The sequence below is a fragment of the Vombatus ursinus genome, unplaced genomic scaffold (assembly GCF_900497805.2).
Source record: "Vombatus ursinus unplaced genomic scaffold, bare-nosed wombat genome assembly UNPS02014794.1, whole genome shotgun sequence".
In the NCBI taxonomy this organism is placed as follows: domain Eukaryota; kingdom Metazoa; phylum Chordata; class Mammalia; order Diprotodontia; family Vombatidae; genus Vombatus; species Vombatus ursinus.
Genome location: NW_020954572.1, coordinates 3,582,750 through 3,601,478, shown reverse-complemented (window position 1 = coordinate 3,601,478; position 18,729 = coordinate 3,582,750). Strand labels below are relative to the sequence as shown.

Below are 18,729 nucleotides of genomic sequence, written 5' to 3'. Positions count from 1 at the left end.
CACAACCTGCGGCCCTAGGGATGTAAGTGGTCCACAGGCACGCCAAATGATTTCAGGCCGCCCAAAAACCTTTGGCAGGCCATAGGAATGCAGGCCTGATCTATTGTATTCTCTTGATATATCAATTTTTTTTTGGCTTTTTGGTGAGGCTATTGGGGTTAAGTGACTTGCCCAGGGTAAATATAGCTAGTAAGTGTCAAGTGTCTGAAGTCAGATTTGAACTCAGGTCCTCCTGACACCAAGGCCATTGATGTATCAATTTTAACCTGCATGGCATGGTCCCATAAGAATAATGTCAGGACTGCTAAAGCTCAGAATAAGATAAGGATGGCAAGGACTTCTTCGAAGAAAGGTTTTTGTTTGGTTTGGCTACACTGAGAAAAATCAAAATCAAAGAAGAGACAGGCCTATTAGAATGCATGGGATATGGGGGCAGCTAGGTGGTGCAGTAGATAGAGCACCGGCCCTGGATTCAGGAGGACCTGAGTTCAAATCCAGCCTCAGACACTTGACACTTACTAGCTGTGTGACCCTGGGCAAGTCACTTAACCCAACTGCCTAGCCAAAAAAAAAAAAGAATATATGGGATAATATTAAATGATAGCAAGAAGGCAGAAGAAATACTCAACTCAGAGTTTTCCCTTTGTTTTGCTAAGGAAAATAATCTTTGGATAGGAAAAGACAGAAGAAAAACCGACAATAATGAATTGAAAGCCAGGGAAGAGTAGGAAGAGAGCACCCTAGCCATTTTTGATTAGCTTGAGTCACCTGATCCAGAAGAACTGCCTCCCAAGGCACTGAAAGAACTAAGAACTGGCAGCTGTGTGACTGCTGAACCATTCTCAGTGATCTCTGAAAGATAATAGAGAACGGGAGAGTGCCCATACTGGAAAAGGACAAATGTGGTTCTGATTTTCAAAAAGTAAAAGAGTAAAATACCTTATTATAGACTTATGAGTTTGACTGATTCTTGGAAAAATTCTAGAATTAAAGAGATAGTTAGTGAAGATTGAGAAGAAGAAGCAGTTATCACAAGAGTCGGTAAGGCTTCAGCAAGTACAGGTCAGGTCTGATTAGCTTATTAACCTTATATAACAGGACAGACTAGTAAATCAGGGAGATGCTATATAATCTATCCAGATTTGTTTTTGTGGATGGGGGATACAGCCTTATAAGTATTTCTTACAGGAACTCAAATTTTCATTGTTTCCTTATTTTTCTCTCTTCCCTTCCATATTTTGCTTTCCCCTTTCTGTCTAGTGGCTCTCCTGACCTTTCACAAACTTAGACGCTTAAGTATTTATGCTGGTACAGAAGGCTTCTTTGCCCCAAATTACAGTATCATAGAATCAGAAATTTAAAGCTTGAAGAGATCTCAGAAGTCATTGAGTCTAACACCCTTATTCTACTGATGAAAAAAATGACGCTCCATAGAGGTTAGATTTGTCCATGTGGTTCACACAGGCAGTAAGTGGAAGAGCTGGGATTTGAACCCAAGTGTCTGATTCCAAATTCAGCACTCTTCCATAGTACCCTGAATGTCATATTTGGGACATTAGCAATCATCCAGTTTAACTCTGGTATAGTGAAGAAACAAGGCTTGAAGTCAGAGAAATCAGTTGAAATTCTGGTTCCATTATTTACTACCGTTGTGACCTTAAGCAAGTTACCTCTTCTAGGGGCCTTAATCTTCTCACCTGCCAAATGAGAGGGTGAGACTAGAGTATTTCTAAGGTCTTTTCTACCTCTAAGTCTATGAACCCCCTTTAAAAGTGAAAAAACCACAAGCCAGATGTGGGAAATAACTTTCCCCAGATCAGACTAGTCTGATCATTGTGGAAAATATGAAGAAATGTGTTAAAGACAAATGTATGGTAATGTGGATCCAGAACTGATTTTATGATCAGATACCAAAAATTAGTCATTAATGGTTTGTCAACTTGAAAGAAGGTCTCCAATGAAGTGCCTCAGTCCTGTGCTGCTTAGCATCAATGACTGGGAGAAAAGCAGAGATAGCATGTTTATCAAATGTGCAGATGCCAGCTAAGGATGAGTTAACATTTTAGAAGACAGAATCAGAATCCAAAAAAAACCTTAACAAGCTTTAAAGTTGGGTCAAAGCTAACAAAATGAAATTCAGCACCGATAAGGGTAAAGACCTCTAGGTGAGATCAAGACTGATTTCACAAGTATAAGATGGGAGAATTATAGCTAGATCATAGTCTATCTGTAAGACCAGAGGAATTCTGAAGAACCGTGAGTTGAGTATGAATCAATAGTGTGAGAAGGAAGCTATAAAAGCTAATGTGATCTGAGGCTACGTCGAGAAGTATAGTGTCTAGAAAGAAAGCGGTGGTAGTCCTGGCATACTCTATCCTGGCAGGACCAAATCTGGCACATGGTCTTTAGTTTTATGTATTATATGTGCCTGGCACATAGAAAGTACTTAATAAATGCTTCTTGATACTTCAGAAAGGTCATTAATAAATAGGAGAGGGTCCAAAGGACAGGGAAGAAGATAGGGAAGGTTTCTGATTATTCCATTATAAGACTTGGTTGAAGGAACTGGTGATGTCCCACTTGGAAAAGAGAAGGGGGGGAAGAAGGGAATCATGATAACTCTCTTCAAGTATCTGAGGGGTTGTCATATGTTAGAGGGATTAGACTTGTTACATCTAGCCACTGAAAATACAACTGGAAGCAATGGATGGATACTGAAGAGAGGCAGCTTTAGGCTCAATGTAAAGAAAAACTTCTTAATAATTTGAGCTATGAAAAAGTAGAATTGGCTGTCTCAGAAGGTGGTGGGCTCCCACAGGTTTTCAAGCATGGGTCAGATATGAGTTTCTGCCAAGGATGTTTTAGAAGGGATTCCTTCTAACTCATATTCTGTACTTTGTCAAAAAAAAGAAACTGACATGAATTCACCTCGACTACGTCTATCATTGCTTTATTTTCTAAAAGTGCTTACAAACTAATATACTCTAGAATCTTGCCATGAATTTAAGTTATCATACAAAAACAACAAACCAATATTTCTTATATTTTTCATGTGACAAAGATCAGAATAACTGAAAGTATGAAAAAAACTCAATTTTGTTTAAAATTTACAAAGCATCTCAGAACAAACATGGTGCAAAAATGTATCAATAAATATGAGTGATAGTGATGTATCGTAAAGGATACATCAGTGTATATAGTGATACATTCATTGAGCAATAAATGTAGCAATAAAATGAGTAGGCTGATTAGCTTACTGGGAGAACCATATCTATCAGCATGGCCTTAAAGAACATTAAAATAAAACTTTTATGTGGCTTTAAAGTGTTATTTTTTAAGAACTCAGAGACTTTTAGAAATGAAGACATTTACGTATTTTGCAAAAGTCCTCTCTAAAATACTATTGGGGTTTTGCTGAACTATGAAGCAGGCTTAAAAAAATGTTTTTGTAGTCAAATATAGCCACAACTGTAATGAACTTAGAAGTAAATCAGAGATTTATCTTCCAATTAATGTTTATGTCATAGAATAACTTATTAACTCTTACGACCGAAAAGTAGTTAGATTGTTTTCATGCATCAAAATGATTTGTGTTTCCATGATTTAGTTTGAGATACTAAAGTAGCTTATTTCCAGTAAAGTTTCAATAACTGGTACCTATGCTTTATTTCCACTTTTATAACTTATGCACTTTAAAAACATATAGCCTCTGGGGCAGCTAGGTGGCGCAGTGGATACAGCACCGGCCCTGAAGTCAGGAGGACCTGAGTTCAAATCCAGCCTCAGACCAAACACTTGACACGTACTGTGTGACCTTGGGCAAGTCACTTAACCCCAATTGGCTCACCAAAAAGAAAAAAAAATATAGCTTCTGGCTGAAACATTATACAAAAGAATAAAGTGTAAAAGGTAATAAAATGATTTTCAGAAAGAAAGACTACCAAGAGATCACATTTTTAAGACTAATTCAAAAGAGCTCTGTTAGGGGTAATGCAGTTTCTTGGTTAATTGGTATTCCACATATATTAACTTCTACTTAGTGGCAAGATTATTTATATTGTTACTAAAAAAACTCTCTTCCTAAGAAGTCCCAAGATTACTTATATTATTACCAAAAAACTCTCTTCCTAAGAAGTCCCAACACATTCCAAAGCTGGCAGAGTAGGTGATCTTTCCTAGGCTACATAATCATGTGAGATCCTTAGGATATTAACCTAATTTCATGTGGTATAGTTGGGCCTGCTAAGTAAGCAGAGAAAGGGTGTCAAAATTGGGATGCAGCATGGTACAGTGGAAAAGATGCTGAATTTAGTGACAAGAGAACCTGGGCGGGGTTTGAAGCCCAGCCCTTCTACTTGCTACATGGACACATTGGGCAAGTCACTTACCACGTCTGATCCTTGCTTTTCCCATCTATAAAATGAGAGCATAACTACAGTATTGGTTCAACCAAGACTAAGATAGCATTAAGCAAGTACTGGCCTACCAATGTACTCTAAGCTTTATCTCCATCACTCAAGCTATCTGATTCTACACGCCACCTAAAAAAATAAGTGATCACAAAATACTTATGTTCTTCATGCAACCATATGTCCATATCTACTTTGAACTGTTGCCATGGAATACAAAAATAAACACAATGTCACTAATGGAACTATTCTCTCTCTCTCTTTTTTTTTGGTGAGGTAATCAGGGTTAAGTGACTTTACCAGGGTCACACAGCTAGTGAGTATCATGTGTCTGAGACTGGATTTGAACTCAGGTCCTCTTGTCTCCAGGGATGGTGCTCTATCCACTATGCCATCTAGCTGCTCCTTGGAACTATTCTCTAAATTCTAAATAGGATGCTAAAATGAGGAAATGGGCATGGTACAAAGAAAGAAAAGGAATTACCTGTTTTCCTAATTTTCGAACTGTAAACCAATGTTCCTTATAATTGCATATAAATGATCTTTCATTTCTAGAAAAATAAAACACAATATATAAGTTCAAGTGATTGAGTTTATATTAATTTTAGCTCGTCTACTATTTCAAAATTACCATATTTTTGTACAACTGTGGCAATCTATTACCCTGTCCAGGTTTTTGTGGTTAATAATAATATTTTAAAAGTTTTACAAACTGTAGTGGTATATATGCGGAAAAGTGAGTGATGTCATGCTAATGTATGGCATCACATACCATTCAAGAATAAGCACTGTGCTGCCACAGATACAGAGATGTCATGAAGGCTCAGAGGACATATGTTCACATAAATCCCAAAAAGATGAAAAAGGAAAGGCTGAGGGAACAAAACAAGGTAATATCATAATAAGAGTTTAATGCATATTTCTCTTAAAAATTAAGACACACTTTGAGAAGTTATTGTTATTATTATTTTTTTTTTGCATCTTTTGTGTGTATAAAAAATGAAAGCAGGGAGCTAAAAAGAAAGTCTTACATAGGATCGATCCCGAGCCTCTGATACTCTGGGCTGTTGAAGAGGATTAGCTCTAAACCCCAAACTTTCAAGGCATTGCTTATAACCTGTTAAAAAATAGCAACTTTTCATGAGATAAGCCATTCAACTCCAAATTTAAGCAATGCTGCCACTTTAGCCTCTATGAACAATTACACAGATTTTCCCCACAAAGCTATTATTTTTGTTTAAATTGCTGTTAACTGGAAACCTTTAGGATGGCAACAGTCAAAATCCAACCTTCACAAGTCTACATATAGCACACAACAAACAGAGCATTAAAAAAGAACTGAATATCAAAACTAGCTTTCTTGCTGAAAAGTTCCCATAGTACCACACAACCCCTAGATAAAACACAGCCTCAAATATTCAGATGCATATGCTATCACAATCTTACTCTTATTCTTGGAACTAGTCTACAACATAAATCTAATGTATAAGTTTGGAATATGGCTGCTGTTGGGGCTACTTTAGAAAATTAACATGAAGCTCACTACCAGAGTTAGTGAGGATATAACTAAATGTCTTTCAAAGAAGGTTCTACTCTAGGGATATAAAATGCAGGTCTTATGCATTTCAAACTTATGTAATCATGGGTTCATGGTTTACAGAAAGAATCAAATTTCTTGACGTTGATTATTTAAAGCTGTTTGGAAGAAGAGGGAGTTAAATCTGAATATTCACCTTTCACCCCACCAAGCTAGTTAACAAAGTAGCAAGTGAGCCAAGCAGTGGCATAGGAAAAAAAAGGGGGGGGGGGACACAATGTAGCAGGCAAACTTGAATTAGCATCAAGAGCAGTGTAGCACAATTAGGAACATAGGAATTGCCATACCGGATCAGACCATTGATCCATCTAGTCCCGTATCCTGCCTCCAGCAGTAGCCATTACCTACAACAGTAGCACAATTAAGCAGTGGTAGGAAATGCAATTGAATGATGAGGCCAGGGAGGTGCACAAAGGGAGAATATGAAGAAAGATATAGGCAGAAATTGGCCCCTCAAAGGAACCAAGAGGTAACTTTGTACGCACCACATAAATGATCCTGTGAGAAACAAAAGAAAAAACTCATACAAAATAGACAGCATCCCACAAACACATGTACACACACACCCACACGCCCATACACACCTACCCATCCCAAGGACCCTGGAGAGAGCCATAAGTAAAGAAAAGCAAAAGCCACAGAGCATCACCAAGGGATCAAATTTTTATAGATTTAAAGACAAATAGTAGCTATAATGCTGATTTTTGCAGTGACTGGCAAAAATTAACCCAAGAAGTAATAAGTTTGAAACATTTTGGTTTGTTAGTAGAACCATTATTAAAAGTTAATTGAAAATGAAATAACTCTACTTTTTAAAAGCAGTTAAAAGTACTCAAATTCTGAAAATTATGTGAGAATTATGTAGCTTCCTTTAAATACTGCTGACTAATCCTATGGTCAACCTGATGGAAGAACTTTAAGAACATTCATATTACTGTAATGAATAAAAAAGAAATGTTCTGAAAAGCAATCTACAGTATTAGTCAAACTTACTTGAATAGAGAAGAAACCACTGTCATCCATATTTCCTGAAGGTTGCTGTTCAATTTTGACAGGTGATAGCATAAAAGGAGAAACAAACATTAGGACACATAATTAAAAATCACCAGTTTACAAGTTCAGCTAATAGTTATAATTAATAGGTCAAATTACTGAAATAATTAGTTCATCCTTTCAAAACATTAGTTACTCAACAAATCAATCAGTAAATGTAATATTCCCTAGAAAATAGGTAATTGAAAAAAATGTATTCAAACTGCACTTCATGGGGAAAGAGTATAAATGGTCCAGAGACCTAAACATTATTACCTGTAAAAATGTTCGATAGTCTTCACTAGTGACTCCTCCCTCTGCCATCCTCATCCTCTCTTCTTCATCTAGCTGATGAGCAATAGAGGATAATTCCACAGGGCTAAAATATTCCCCTTGCAATAGATTATTCAGGCAATGTTGAGCACAAAGTGAGCCTTCTTGCTAATAATTCAAAAGAAAAGATTTGATTATCATTTGCTAAATATCTTTGTATAGCAGTTTTCTTTGAAGAGGAATTTAGCAGTTTTATCTTTGATACATTGAACCCACCACCTCTTTAGCTTTGAAACAAGAATGGCTCAGATGCTACACTTAAACTTACTTGTTTATACTTAGGGTACAATTTACCAGTTAACAAAGCAATCACTGTCTAATCAACCACTTAGCTACAAGTTGTTTTGTTTTTTTTTTTTTGACATTTTAAAATGCCATGAAATAAATATCACAGTATCATCTAATACAGCACATCTTATATTTTTCTATGAGTATTCCATTAATGACTTTACAACTACTTTATGACTGTAATAGTATTTAGTTTCTCTTACTTTCAGGGCCCAGAAGAATTAATAAACAAGCAATAACCTCATTGGAAAGATTACATACCATTCACATCAATGTGAATTTCAGGCGTCCTGATTTACAATTATTTTGTTTTGTCAAGTACAATGTCCTTTCTTACTCCATCTCCCAAACATGCCATTTTATACACCAATTTTTAACTGTTAAAGAAGTGATGGAGAGAAAAATTTGGTATGTCAAGTACGGTCTTTTAGCTACATAACTTCGAAATTCCTTTAAGAGGAGTTTCTCAACTTACTTATAAAGAGTGAGGAAGACCTGAATTTGAATCCTGTCTCTGACACTTACAAGCTGTGTGACCCTGGATAAGTCCTTTAATCTCTTTAAGTCTCTGTTTCCTCATCTGTAAAATGAGAGGTTTGGTTCACTATCCTCTAAGATGCCTCAAAGAGTTCTTATGGGGAGATCTAAAGTTATGATTCTAAGTTCCCTGCTTTATTAGATTCATAAGATCACACTTCTGCTGTGAATCAGGGTACATTGTGGGGATATGGGCAGGTGTTTGAGTAGAAAAAAAAAAGCCAGAAAAAATCCAGAGGTTTGAGTAGAAGATAACCCTAGGGTTTGGGCCCCCAGTGGTTTAATGCCATCTCAGTATGGTTCCCAGGCTCTGATATTAAGATCAGACAAATATAGAAGAGAATGAAGTGCTAGAACAGACTGGAAATTACTTAGTCCAACAGATTAGTTTTACAGATGAAGAAACTGAAGGCCAAACAGTTATAAAAACAGACTAAAAATTCAAGTTTCCTCACTCTCTGTCCAGAATTCTTGCCATCATAACACTTGGTCTTCTTTCCCAGGGCTACTATTCACTGAAACCATGCTTCCTAGAGTTTGGACTCCAATGTAGGTATTTGACTGAAAATAAGATCACAGATCTAGATATGGAAGGGGTCTTAAAGGTCATCTGATTCCCATATCTACATAGCTAACCCTCTTTTTCCTGAACTCCAGTCTGTCATCACCAACTCCCTTTTGGTTATCTTAAACTGCATGACCCACAGGTATCTCAAACTGAATACAAACTAGAACTCATTATCTTTTCCTAAAAATCGACTCCTAATCTGAACTTTCCAATCACTGTCAAGGGTACCACTATCCTTCCAGTCACCTAGGTTCACCTCCTTTACTCTTCATTCTCCCCAAATGGAAGTAAGGAGGGAGAGTATTCCAGACAAGAGGAAAATCCAGAGCAAAGACATGGAATAAGGAAATGCTGTATTGTGTTCAAGGAACAGTAAGTCGCCCCATGAAGCTGGAGTGTAGAATGTATGGAGGAGTGTAAAGTATAAGACTGGACAGGTGGCAAAGGGCCAGGCTGTGAAGGTCCTTAAATGACAGGGTATTTGATCTTGAAGATAACAGAGCCACTGGAATTTATTCGAGGGGGGAGGTCAGTCTTGTGCTTTAAGAAAATTACTTTGGTTGCTAGGTGGAGAATGGTTTGAAGTAGAAGGAGAGAGGCTTTAGGAAAACCAATTGGCACATAGTAGGTATTTAATACATGTTGATTGACTACTGCAATGGTTCTGGATAATGTTAAGGAGACCTTGAACTAAGGTGACTGCTATGTAAGTAGAGAGAAGCGGACATATAAAAGAGATGTTGTGGAGACAGAAACAATAAAATTCACCCATTTCGTGAGGCTGAGTAAGAGTCAAGAGTTGAAGCCATGAATCTGGGTGACTGGAAAAACAGTGATGTCTTTAGAAAGATTTGAAAAAGGAGTAAGTTTTGGGGAAAAGAGTTATTTTTGGACATGCTGGGTTTGAGATACTTCTAGGACATCCAATTCAAGATGTCTAAAAGACAATTGATGATGCAGGAATAAAGCTCAGGAGACAGACAAAGCTGGATATATAGATCTGGGAATCATTTGCACAGAGATAACTGAGAAGATAGGAGCCAATGAGATCAACAAACATTAATATAGTGAGAAGACAAGAGGGTTCAGGACAGAGTCTTGGGTATGATGTGAATAAAGAAACAACAAAGAATTTGAGAAGTAATCAGACAGGCAGGAAGAAAAAAGGAGAGGAAAGTAACAGATGCCAAGAGAAGCTGATGATCAACAGTATTAAAGTACACACAGAAGGATGAGCGATGAATGATGGGGACTGAGAAAAGGTCACTAACTTTGACAGTTAAGAGATTATTGCTGACTTTGGAAAGTAGTTTCAGTTGAATAATGAACAGAAGCCAGGCTTAGGGTTTAGAAGACAGTGAAAGTAGATGAAGTGGAGGCATCTAGTGTAGATGGCTTTCTCAAGGAGTTTAGCCAAGAAGGGTAAAAAGAGATATAAGATGGTCTCTGGCAGGTAGGATCAAGTGATGGATTTTTTTTTCTTTTTTTTTTATTAATTTATTTTGATTTATCAATAATCACTTCCATATGCTTTTGAGTTTAAAATTTTTCTCCCCCTTCCTCCCCACCACCCTCCCCAAGATGGCACATAATCTGATATAGGCTATACATTTACATTCATATTAAACATATTTTCACATTAGTGATGTTGTAAGTAGAAATTAAAACCAATAGGAGGAACCATCAGAAAGAGGAAACAAAACTTAACAGAAGAGAAAAAAAATAACAATTTAGCTTCCATAGTTCTTTCTTTGGGTGTGGATAGCATTTTCCATCACAAGGCCTCTGGAGATGTCTTAGATCCTTGTATTGCCAGGAAGGGTTAAGTTTATCAATATTAGTTATCACACAACGTGGCTGTTATTGTGTACAACGTTCTCTGGGTTTTGCAAGTGAAGGATTTTTTAAGGATGGGAGAAACAAAGGTGTATTTGTAGTTGCAGGGAATGAATATCTAAGGAGATTGAAGATTAGAGAGAAAGTGGAAATGACAGAGGGTGCAATCTGCTGTTTAGAATCAAGAATGCATGCATGTAGAGAGGTTTTCTTGGCAAGGAGAAAGGCCACCTCTTCATCCTATAGTGAAGCAGGAGATAGTGGAAGACATGTCAGAAATATAAGCTGAAGAGGAGAGGAGGAGGGAGCTTTTGCTTAATGGCCTCAATTTTTTTGGTGATATTATACAAGCTCCTTATCGGAAGGGATGAGAGGAGACAAATAGGTTTCGAATAACCTCTTTGGTGAGAGAGATAGGAAATTGATTAGGAAGGCACGAAAGGATTACCTTGCTGGAGTGGAGACCCTGTTGAGATTACATAATACAAATTTGAGGTGACTCAATCAACACTGGTTTCTTGATTTTCTCCAGCTCCATTCAGCAGCATATGAACAGGCACATAGAAAGCAGATGGTAAGAGTAATCCTGGGTAGGAATTTTGGTATAGGCTTATAAGTCAAGGAAACAAGAGATGTGAGAGCAAAATAGAGTACAGATTTCAACTAATTAACTAAAGAGTAGAGATACAGAAGGGAGGAGAATGTAGTCAGCGATGGCATGGAAAAGAACTGATGGGTAAAAGGACCAGAAGTCACAGCAAGAACTAAGAATTTGGTTAGGAGTATAAGGAATAGGAAAAGATAAAGTGACCAAAAAAATCATGATGCTAACCATTGGGGAATGAGTCTAGGCAGAGTATTAGTGATTGTAGAGAGGTCCTTTAAGGAAGGCAGGCTCAACTTTGTGGCAAGGGCTGCTTCTCAAAGGCATGCTGACATTACTGGGAAGTGGTAACAGCTTATGGAAAAAGGTAGAGAAAAAAGCACTAGGTAAAAACAGTGGCAGCTAGGTGGTGCAGTGGATAGAGCACCAGCCCTGGATTCAGGAAGACCTGAATTCAAATGTGGCCTCAGTCACATAACACTTACTAGCTGTGTGACCCTGGGCAAGTCATTTAACCTCATTGCCTAGACCCCCCCCACCCCTCCACCCCCCCCCAAAAACAAACCAGATAAGAATTCAAGTTCAGTATAAGACAGCACAGATCTACAAATCTCAATAAATTCTGAGGGCATCATTGTATTATAGCTTAGTATAACTGACATTTATTTACTGTTTGAGAAGGCAGGGAAATGTGAACTCCATTTAAAGTTACATGCAAAACTATACAAATAGATAACCAATCAGCTAATGTGAAAACTCAGTTATTCAGAAATACTTAGTCCCTAAAGTTTTCAAATAAATGAGGTTGTAAAGATTGTCCTGTGACTTAAACCAAAAAGAAATATGATGAAATATGAAGTCCTGAGTAAAATCCACATTTAATTATTTGACAATGAAGGCAAGATCGTTCAAAACTCTTATTCCTATTAGGCTTTGGAGTTAACAATTTTCTCCCAAATATTCTTCCACTCATGTTTTATTATGGCTAAATTCCACAGCTCCATGCTTCCTCTCTCTTGCCTGCCTCCTTATTCACCCAAGACTCATTTGTGCCTCTGAACAGAAAGCACTAAAAGCCAAATAATGTAGGAGTTAGAAGGAACCTTAGCAATCATCTAGTTTAATCCTCATATCACAGATGAAGAAACTGAGGCACAGAGAGGCAAAATGACTTAAATCTAATAGCCAGTATGCAACAGAATGAGAATTCAAACCCAAGGATTATCTTTTGTATGGAGGCAGTGATTAGTAAGGCTGAGTAAGTGAAAGGCTAGTCTGTAAAGTCAGCTTTGGAAATCTGGAGAAAACATTCGTGTTCAGTATGAACTTCAGAAGAAGTTAATGCTAGAAACAAGAGGTTCAAACATCAATAAAGAAGGACAAAGAAAAGCAAAATGATGGACAAAACATATAGGTGCTTACATACTTCTAAAATATGTCATGTGGAGTTTTTGTTCCCACAACATATATCAGTTTATGATAGGTAAAGGGTGCTGGGTAACAAGGACAAAATAATCTGAGATTAAACATTTTTATGACATCATTCACACACATGTAAACTTTTTAGTGACATTTTATACATCCTCTATTATTCTCACCTTCTCATTTATTTTCAACCTTTCTCTATCAACAAATAAGCTCATGTCTCTCCCATTTTCAAAAAACTTTTATTTGATCCCTCCATCTCTGCTAGTTATGATCCCATATCTACCCTCCCTTTTGTGGCTAAACTCCTTGAGAAGGCCTTCACAATTGCCACCTCCACTTCTTTGCTCTTACTCTCTTAACTCTCTACAATCTGGCTTCCAACTTCATTACTCAATCAAAACTTTCCTCTTGGGGTAGCCAGGTGGCACAGTGGATAAAGCACCAGTCCTGGAGTCAGGAGGACCTGAGTTCAAATGCGGCCTCAGACACATAACACTCACTAGGTGTATGACTCTGGGTAAGTCACTTAACCCCAACTGCCTCATATAAAAAACAAAAAACAAAAAAAAAAAATTTTCTCCTCAGTTATGATTCCTAAACTGCCAAATCTAACTAATGACTTTTTCTTATCCCTTACCCTTTCTGACCTCTCTGTAGCCTCTGACACCACTGATCATTCTCTTCTTCTTGATACTCTCTTCTCTCAAATCTACTTATCCAACCCTAACCTTTCTTCTGACTTTGAGTCTTTCATCTCCTATTGAATGGTCTCAAACTGGAAGTCTTTTAGACAAAATCTGGGTGTCATCCTCAAATCCTCACTCTTTCTCACCCCTCAAGTCCAATCTGTTGCCACTCCTTTCAATTTTACCTTCATGTCTCTCACAAATGTTCCCTTCTCTCCTCTGACACAGCTAACACATTGGTACAGGCCCCTGTCACCTCATACCAGGATTCAAGTTCTGATTCTGACAATACTAGTGACCCTGAGAAAGTCACTTAATCTCTCAGTGCCCCAGGCAATGTTCTAAAACCATAAATTGCAGACCAGATGACCATCTTCATTGGTAGAGGAAGTTTTCTACACCACTGAAATTACAGGTTCTATCCTCCCAAAACATAATTGGGTAATTTCATGAAGTAGCATGTAAAAGATTATTTAAAAGATTCTAAAATGAAATACCCAGAAATACATATAAGACTTTAAAGACATGTATTACAGTGATGTTTCAAATAGAAACAATCCCTGAGGGCTGCATATTAAATTAACATTATCACTGTTGTATTGTATTTTTATTTATTTTGTTAAAATTTCTCAATTATATTTTAATCTGTTTCTGCAGCACTCCTGAGTGAGTTTGACACATCTGATGTATTACAAAGAAACAGCTGCCACTAAAGTCCTATTACCAATGAATATCTCATGATATGAAGGTATCCCTATATTCATGAAAACTATATCAGTTGAATGGAAGCACTGGCTGATCAGAGGATGATAAATTTATTTTGGAAGGACCTTTGAAGGTAAACTTTTCCAACCCGTTAATTTTATAGATAAGGAAACTGAGGCTGAAAGAGGTCATACGGCTTTCTCAAGGTCAGTACTTTCTCAAGTATTAAGTGGCGGAAGCAAGATTCGAACACAAGTCCTCTGGCACCAAATTCAGTCTTTCCCATTGTACCAACAAAATCAGAAAGATTTTGAGTAGAAGAAATAAGAGTGTCTATTGAACGAGGAAATGCTTAGCTGTTTGGGGAGGCTCATCCATCACCTAAATGTTGGTGAATTTTGGAGTCTTGGAAACTCAGCAAACAGGCTACCAATGTGTAGAAGGGTTACAGACTGCACCATGGAAGGAGAATGGACAATTATAGAATTATATATCTTTTGAAGTATTGAAATATACATAAGTAAAGCCTTACTATATGTCTGTCTGCCACGCAACTAAATTTCCTTCTCAAGTAAAATAAATAATCAATAATGCCAATCAAGGGCTATCTATACCACTGACATCATCAAAACGAAAAAATCTATTATGTTCTTTAAAAATTTCTGAAAATTTTTCCAGAAACTAAAATTTTCTATTTTTTAAAAAATGAGCTACTTAAAAACAACAACAACAAAAAAAATCTCCCCAAACTTTAAGGGGCAGCTAGGTGGTGCAGTGGATAAAGCACCAGTCCTGGAGTCAGCAGGACCTGAGTTCAAATGCAGCCTCAGACCAAACACTTAACACTTACTAGCTGTGTGACCATGGGCAAGTCACTTAACCCCATTACCTAGCCAAAACAACCAAAACAAAACAAAAAAATACATCTCCTCCCAAAATGAGCTACTTCAGATTTATTATAACAAATCCATTATAATACTGTTATAGTGGATTTTTATTTGGTTGCTGTGAATAAACTGTTTAAATGATGTACTGATCTTCATTTAAAGTATAAAAAAAAACTCCTTCACTTGAGCATCAAAATAATGTCTTAAAATTATATAATGGATAACATAAAAGACTCCACTCTTCCAAACTAATCTTGCCAGTTTTCCCTTCTACATACTAGCATTTATTATAAAACAAGAAAACAACACTTGCCCAAAGCTGTTAGTGGAAGGTTTCACCCACACCCAATGGGCCTGATAATTATAAAGAGAGAAGACAAGTTTCTCCACATACCACAACCATTTAATTGCCCTTATTTTCAAGTGGTCATTTAAGAATCAAAAGGAAGAAACAATCAGGAACAAACACACGGACAAAAGTCCTGTGCAACGAATTAAGGGCTGGAGATGCCCCAGTCAAATCCCAGGTCAGCTAAAGAGTAGCATTTATCTAATAAGAAACTGAAGCTGAGCTTAACTTCTATAAAGATGAATATGTGTGTGGTCCAGACACCTGGAACCAAAACCTTGTTTAGGCTAATTTCAATGGAGGAAGGACAAAAGATTCCTGGCTTGGGGACTTTCAATGACATACAATAATACAAATATTGACTAAACACCTACTCTGCACAGGACACTGGAGGGGTAACAGTTTTTAAAATGAGATCAGTTTTTTTTTTCCTCTTAAGAGGCTTGCAATACAGTAGAGAGAGAAGAGACACCAATACAAATAGGGATAACACAGAATATCACACGATAAATACCTCAGAGAAGTAAAATATAAAGTACTATCTGATGGCTGAGGGGAAGGTCAGGGGAAAGAGATAAACCAGAGAAGATGGTATTTGAATTGGGTCTTATGGCGCCTACTAGGTTTTCAAAAATGCTTTCCTCAAAAGCAAGCCTGTAAGGTACGGAGGGCAAATCCCCAAAGAAACTAGGGTTGAAGTGGGGTGTGACTAGCTTTGGAAGCTGTGACACAGCTAATACCTTCCAGACCCCGGACTTCAATGCAAAGCTCCTGATTCGAAGTCCACCAGTCTTTCTGCTACATTGCTCTACCACTTCAAAGATGGGAAGGACTTCAAGTATTGGACTAATTAAAGAATCACTTCAGAGCAAGAGGGGGAGGGCTTCTGGACTAGGCTTCTCAACCTACCTACCTACAAGATGGGGAGGTGAGGAGATGGGGGTGGGGTGGGGGTCTCCCACCCTGACAGCAGCGGACACGGGAGCTTGGGGAGGGGAGGAAAAGTGGAATTTCAATAATAATAATAACAATAAACAATAGCTGACAAGGGAAGAGCTGGACCCAACGCACCCTCTCACGTTCAGGGCCCAATGCATCCACGAACACGACCCCATCCCCTTCCAAGTCACTTCTTCCGCCCCTCCCCTAGGCTTCCGACCCCCGCCCCACTGGTCCTTCCCGGACTCCTCGAGGCCGGCAGCCGGCGGTCGGTGAGAAGGGTCCTTGGGCTGGCAAATGGATGGGCGCCCTCGGAAGGAAGCAGCTGCCCAAGCTAGGTGCCCACCTCCCCGGGCTAGGTAGGCCCCGGCGGAAGGGTGGAGGTGGCAAGAGAGGCCGCCTCGGCTTCCCTGGAGAACCTAGGACACCCTTCTCCTCCCGCACCGCCCAAGGTGGGAAGGGCGCCCTACAGATCCTCGGACACTTACTTTCTCGTGGAAGATGGACTCCATGTTTATTTGTCTGGAGCCAACGGACCCGCGTCGAACCACCCCCCTCCAGCCCCTCCCCCCGCCCCCCGCCCCAGCTCTGTCCCCATCCCCACCCCCACGCCCAAGCCCAACCTGCTCCACCGCACCCCGCCCACGTGCCCCTGACGCTGACCAATCAAACGCAGGAGATCCGAGTCATGTGAGAAGCAGGAGAGGGGGCGCGGGGTGGCTGGGAAGGAGGGAGCGGGTCCGCGAAGAGCCCTTCCCTTGGCGTAATCTCCCACGTGACCGTCGCGGAGCTGCCCCGCCCCGCCCAGACGGGGTTTCCGGCCCGGCAGATCGCGTTCCTGCCGCCTGTAGCATCCCTTCTGGACCGGTTCTGGCGCCGCAGGCTCTTCTCTATCGTTTGACTGAGCTGGGTCCAGACGGGCCAGGTGGGTCCTTAACCTTTCAGGATCTTAGGATTTAGAGCCTGCAGGGGAGGGGCCGTAGAAATCCTTTGGTCCTATAGCCTTCGTTTTACAGAGGAGAAAACTGAAGCCCGAATCCCGGGGTTCTGAAGGCTTCTTCCCCTGCCACCTCCACAGTGCGAGCCTGTGCTAGCTCTTTTACGAGGGGTAGGAAACGTGGCGTAGGGAGGGGAGGACTGAGTGTGCAGTCAGAAGACTTAAACTTCAGCCCTGACTCAGAAACTCAGAAGATGTGTTGAGAAATTCATGCTTGTGTTAGCAAGGAGCTAAATATAACATAGGTAACTATTTTATTGCATAGGTAGATGATACATCGATTTTTGTGTGCATATATGTGTGTGTATAAATACATACATATATACAGAACACAATTTTTTGTGTTAAAGTAATAATATATACTAGACTGGTTGTCCCAAAGGACTTTGAACTTTTGGGACACTATTACACATACAGATATATGTATACATACATTACACACAAGTACACTACTTCCTGTAAATTTTAAGACGTCTCATTTTGAGTGGCATCGCACAATATAAACCAGAAGAAATAAGTTAGCATAAGCCAAACCTAGAAATAAGCAATTTCATCGTTTTGCCCTAGCTAAATGAAATGTATATGTATTTTAAACTAAATTTATTGCAGTAACCATTTATTAAGCACCTACTATATTCCTGTCTTCAAGGAGTTTACTTTCTACTGAAGATATATCATGTAGAAAGAAAGGGAAACTAGCATTTATTAAGAACACACTATGGGTCAAGCACTGTGCCAGGTGGTTTCCAAATAGTATTTCATTTGATCCCCACAACAACCCTAGGAGGTAGGTGCTATTATCATCTCCATTTTACAGTTGTAGTTTAACTACTTTCCCAGGGTCACAGGACTATTAAGTACATGAGGCTAAATTTGAACTCAGGTTTTCCAGATTTCAGTTCTATCCATTGAGCTACCTAGAGTTTTAAGGTTTTAAAGTACTTTGTATATATTATATCATTTGATCCTCACCCGACTGTGGGAGGTAAGTGCTATTATTTCCATTTGCAGCCTAACTTGCCTAAGTTCACCCAGCTAGTAAGTGTTTGAGGCAGGATTTGAAATCAGGTCTTTGTGATTCCAAATCCAGTACTCCATCCACTTCACCTAACTGCCTCAGTAGTTACATATTTTTCATGCAGAATATGTAAGCAGGTGGTAATTTGAGGAGGAAGAGAACATTCATTCACTTCATAAAGGTTTAAGGACTGCTTCAAAGAGGAGGAACTTGTGGTAAGCCTTGAAAGAAGATACGGATTCAAAGAAAATAAGGTAGGAGGGAGTTCATTGAGTGTCCTCCTTTTGAATGTTTGTGGTATTAGGTGCAATGTTTGGTTAGAGAACATCAAGTAGTCCAACTGGGCCAAAGTGATGGGGAAGTAATATAAAACAAGGCTGAAAAGTTGCCAAATCTTGTTGTTTTTGTTGCCACAAATACATCTTCTTTCTTTTCATTCACACAGCAACTACCCTACTAGACCTGTTGCCTAAAAAATGGCAGTAGCTTGGATCTCTGTCCCAAATTTCTCTCCCC

At 38.9% G+C, this 18,729-nt stretch overlaps 2 protein-coding genes across 5 annotated transcripts in view; one reads left to right on the top strand and one right to left on the bottom strand.

Moving 5' to 3' along the window:
• Nucleotides 1–16,761, bottom strand: part of ATXN3 (ataxin 3) — a 35,758-nt gene extending 18,997 nt beyond the window's left edge. For 3 of the 4 annotated variants that reach the window (XR_003569810.1, XM_027869950.1, XM_027869952.1), the window contains exons 1-5: nt 16,687–16,761; nt 7,315–7,479; nt 7,000–7,044; nt 5,441–5,526; nt 4,894–4,960 (exon numbers count right to left, since the gene is read on the bottom strand). Coding sequence is in view for 3 of the 4 variants with exons in the window: in XM_027869950.1 (XP_027725751.1) it covers nt 4,894–4,960; nt 5,441–5,526; nt 7,000–7,044; nt 7,315–7,479; nt 16,687–16,710 (387 nt within the window). In the remaining variant the exon portion in view is untranslated. Of the gene's footprint in view, nt 1–4,893; nt 4,961–5,440; nt 5,527–6,999; nt 7,045–7,314; nt 7,480–7,920; nt 8,037–16,686 lie in introns of all 4 variants that reach the window. The other variant, XM_027869951.1, reaches the window with a different exon arrangement.
• Nucleotides 16,762–17,044: 283 nt separating this feature from the next.
• CPSF2 (cleavage and polyadenylation specific factor 2) overlaps nt 17,045–18,729 on the top strand; it is a 47,184-nt gene continuing 45,499 nt past the window's right edge. The window contains exon 1 of the mRNA XM_027869972.1: nt 17,045–17,123. The gene's annotated coding sequence lies outside the window, so the exon portion shown is untranslated. The remainder of the gene's footprint in view (nt 17,124–18,729) is intronic.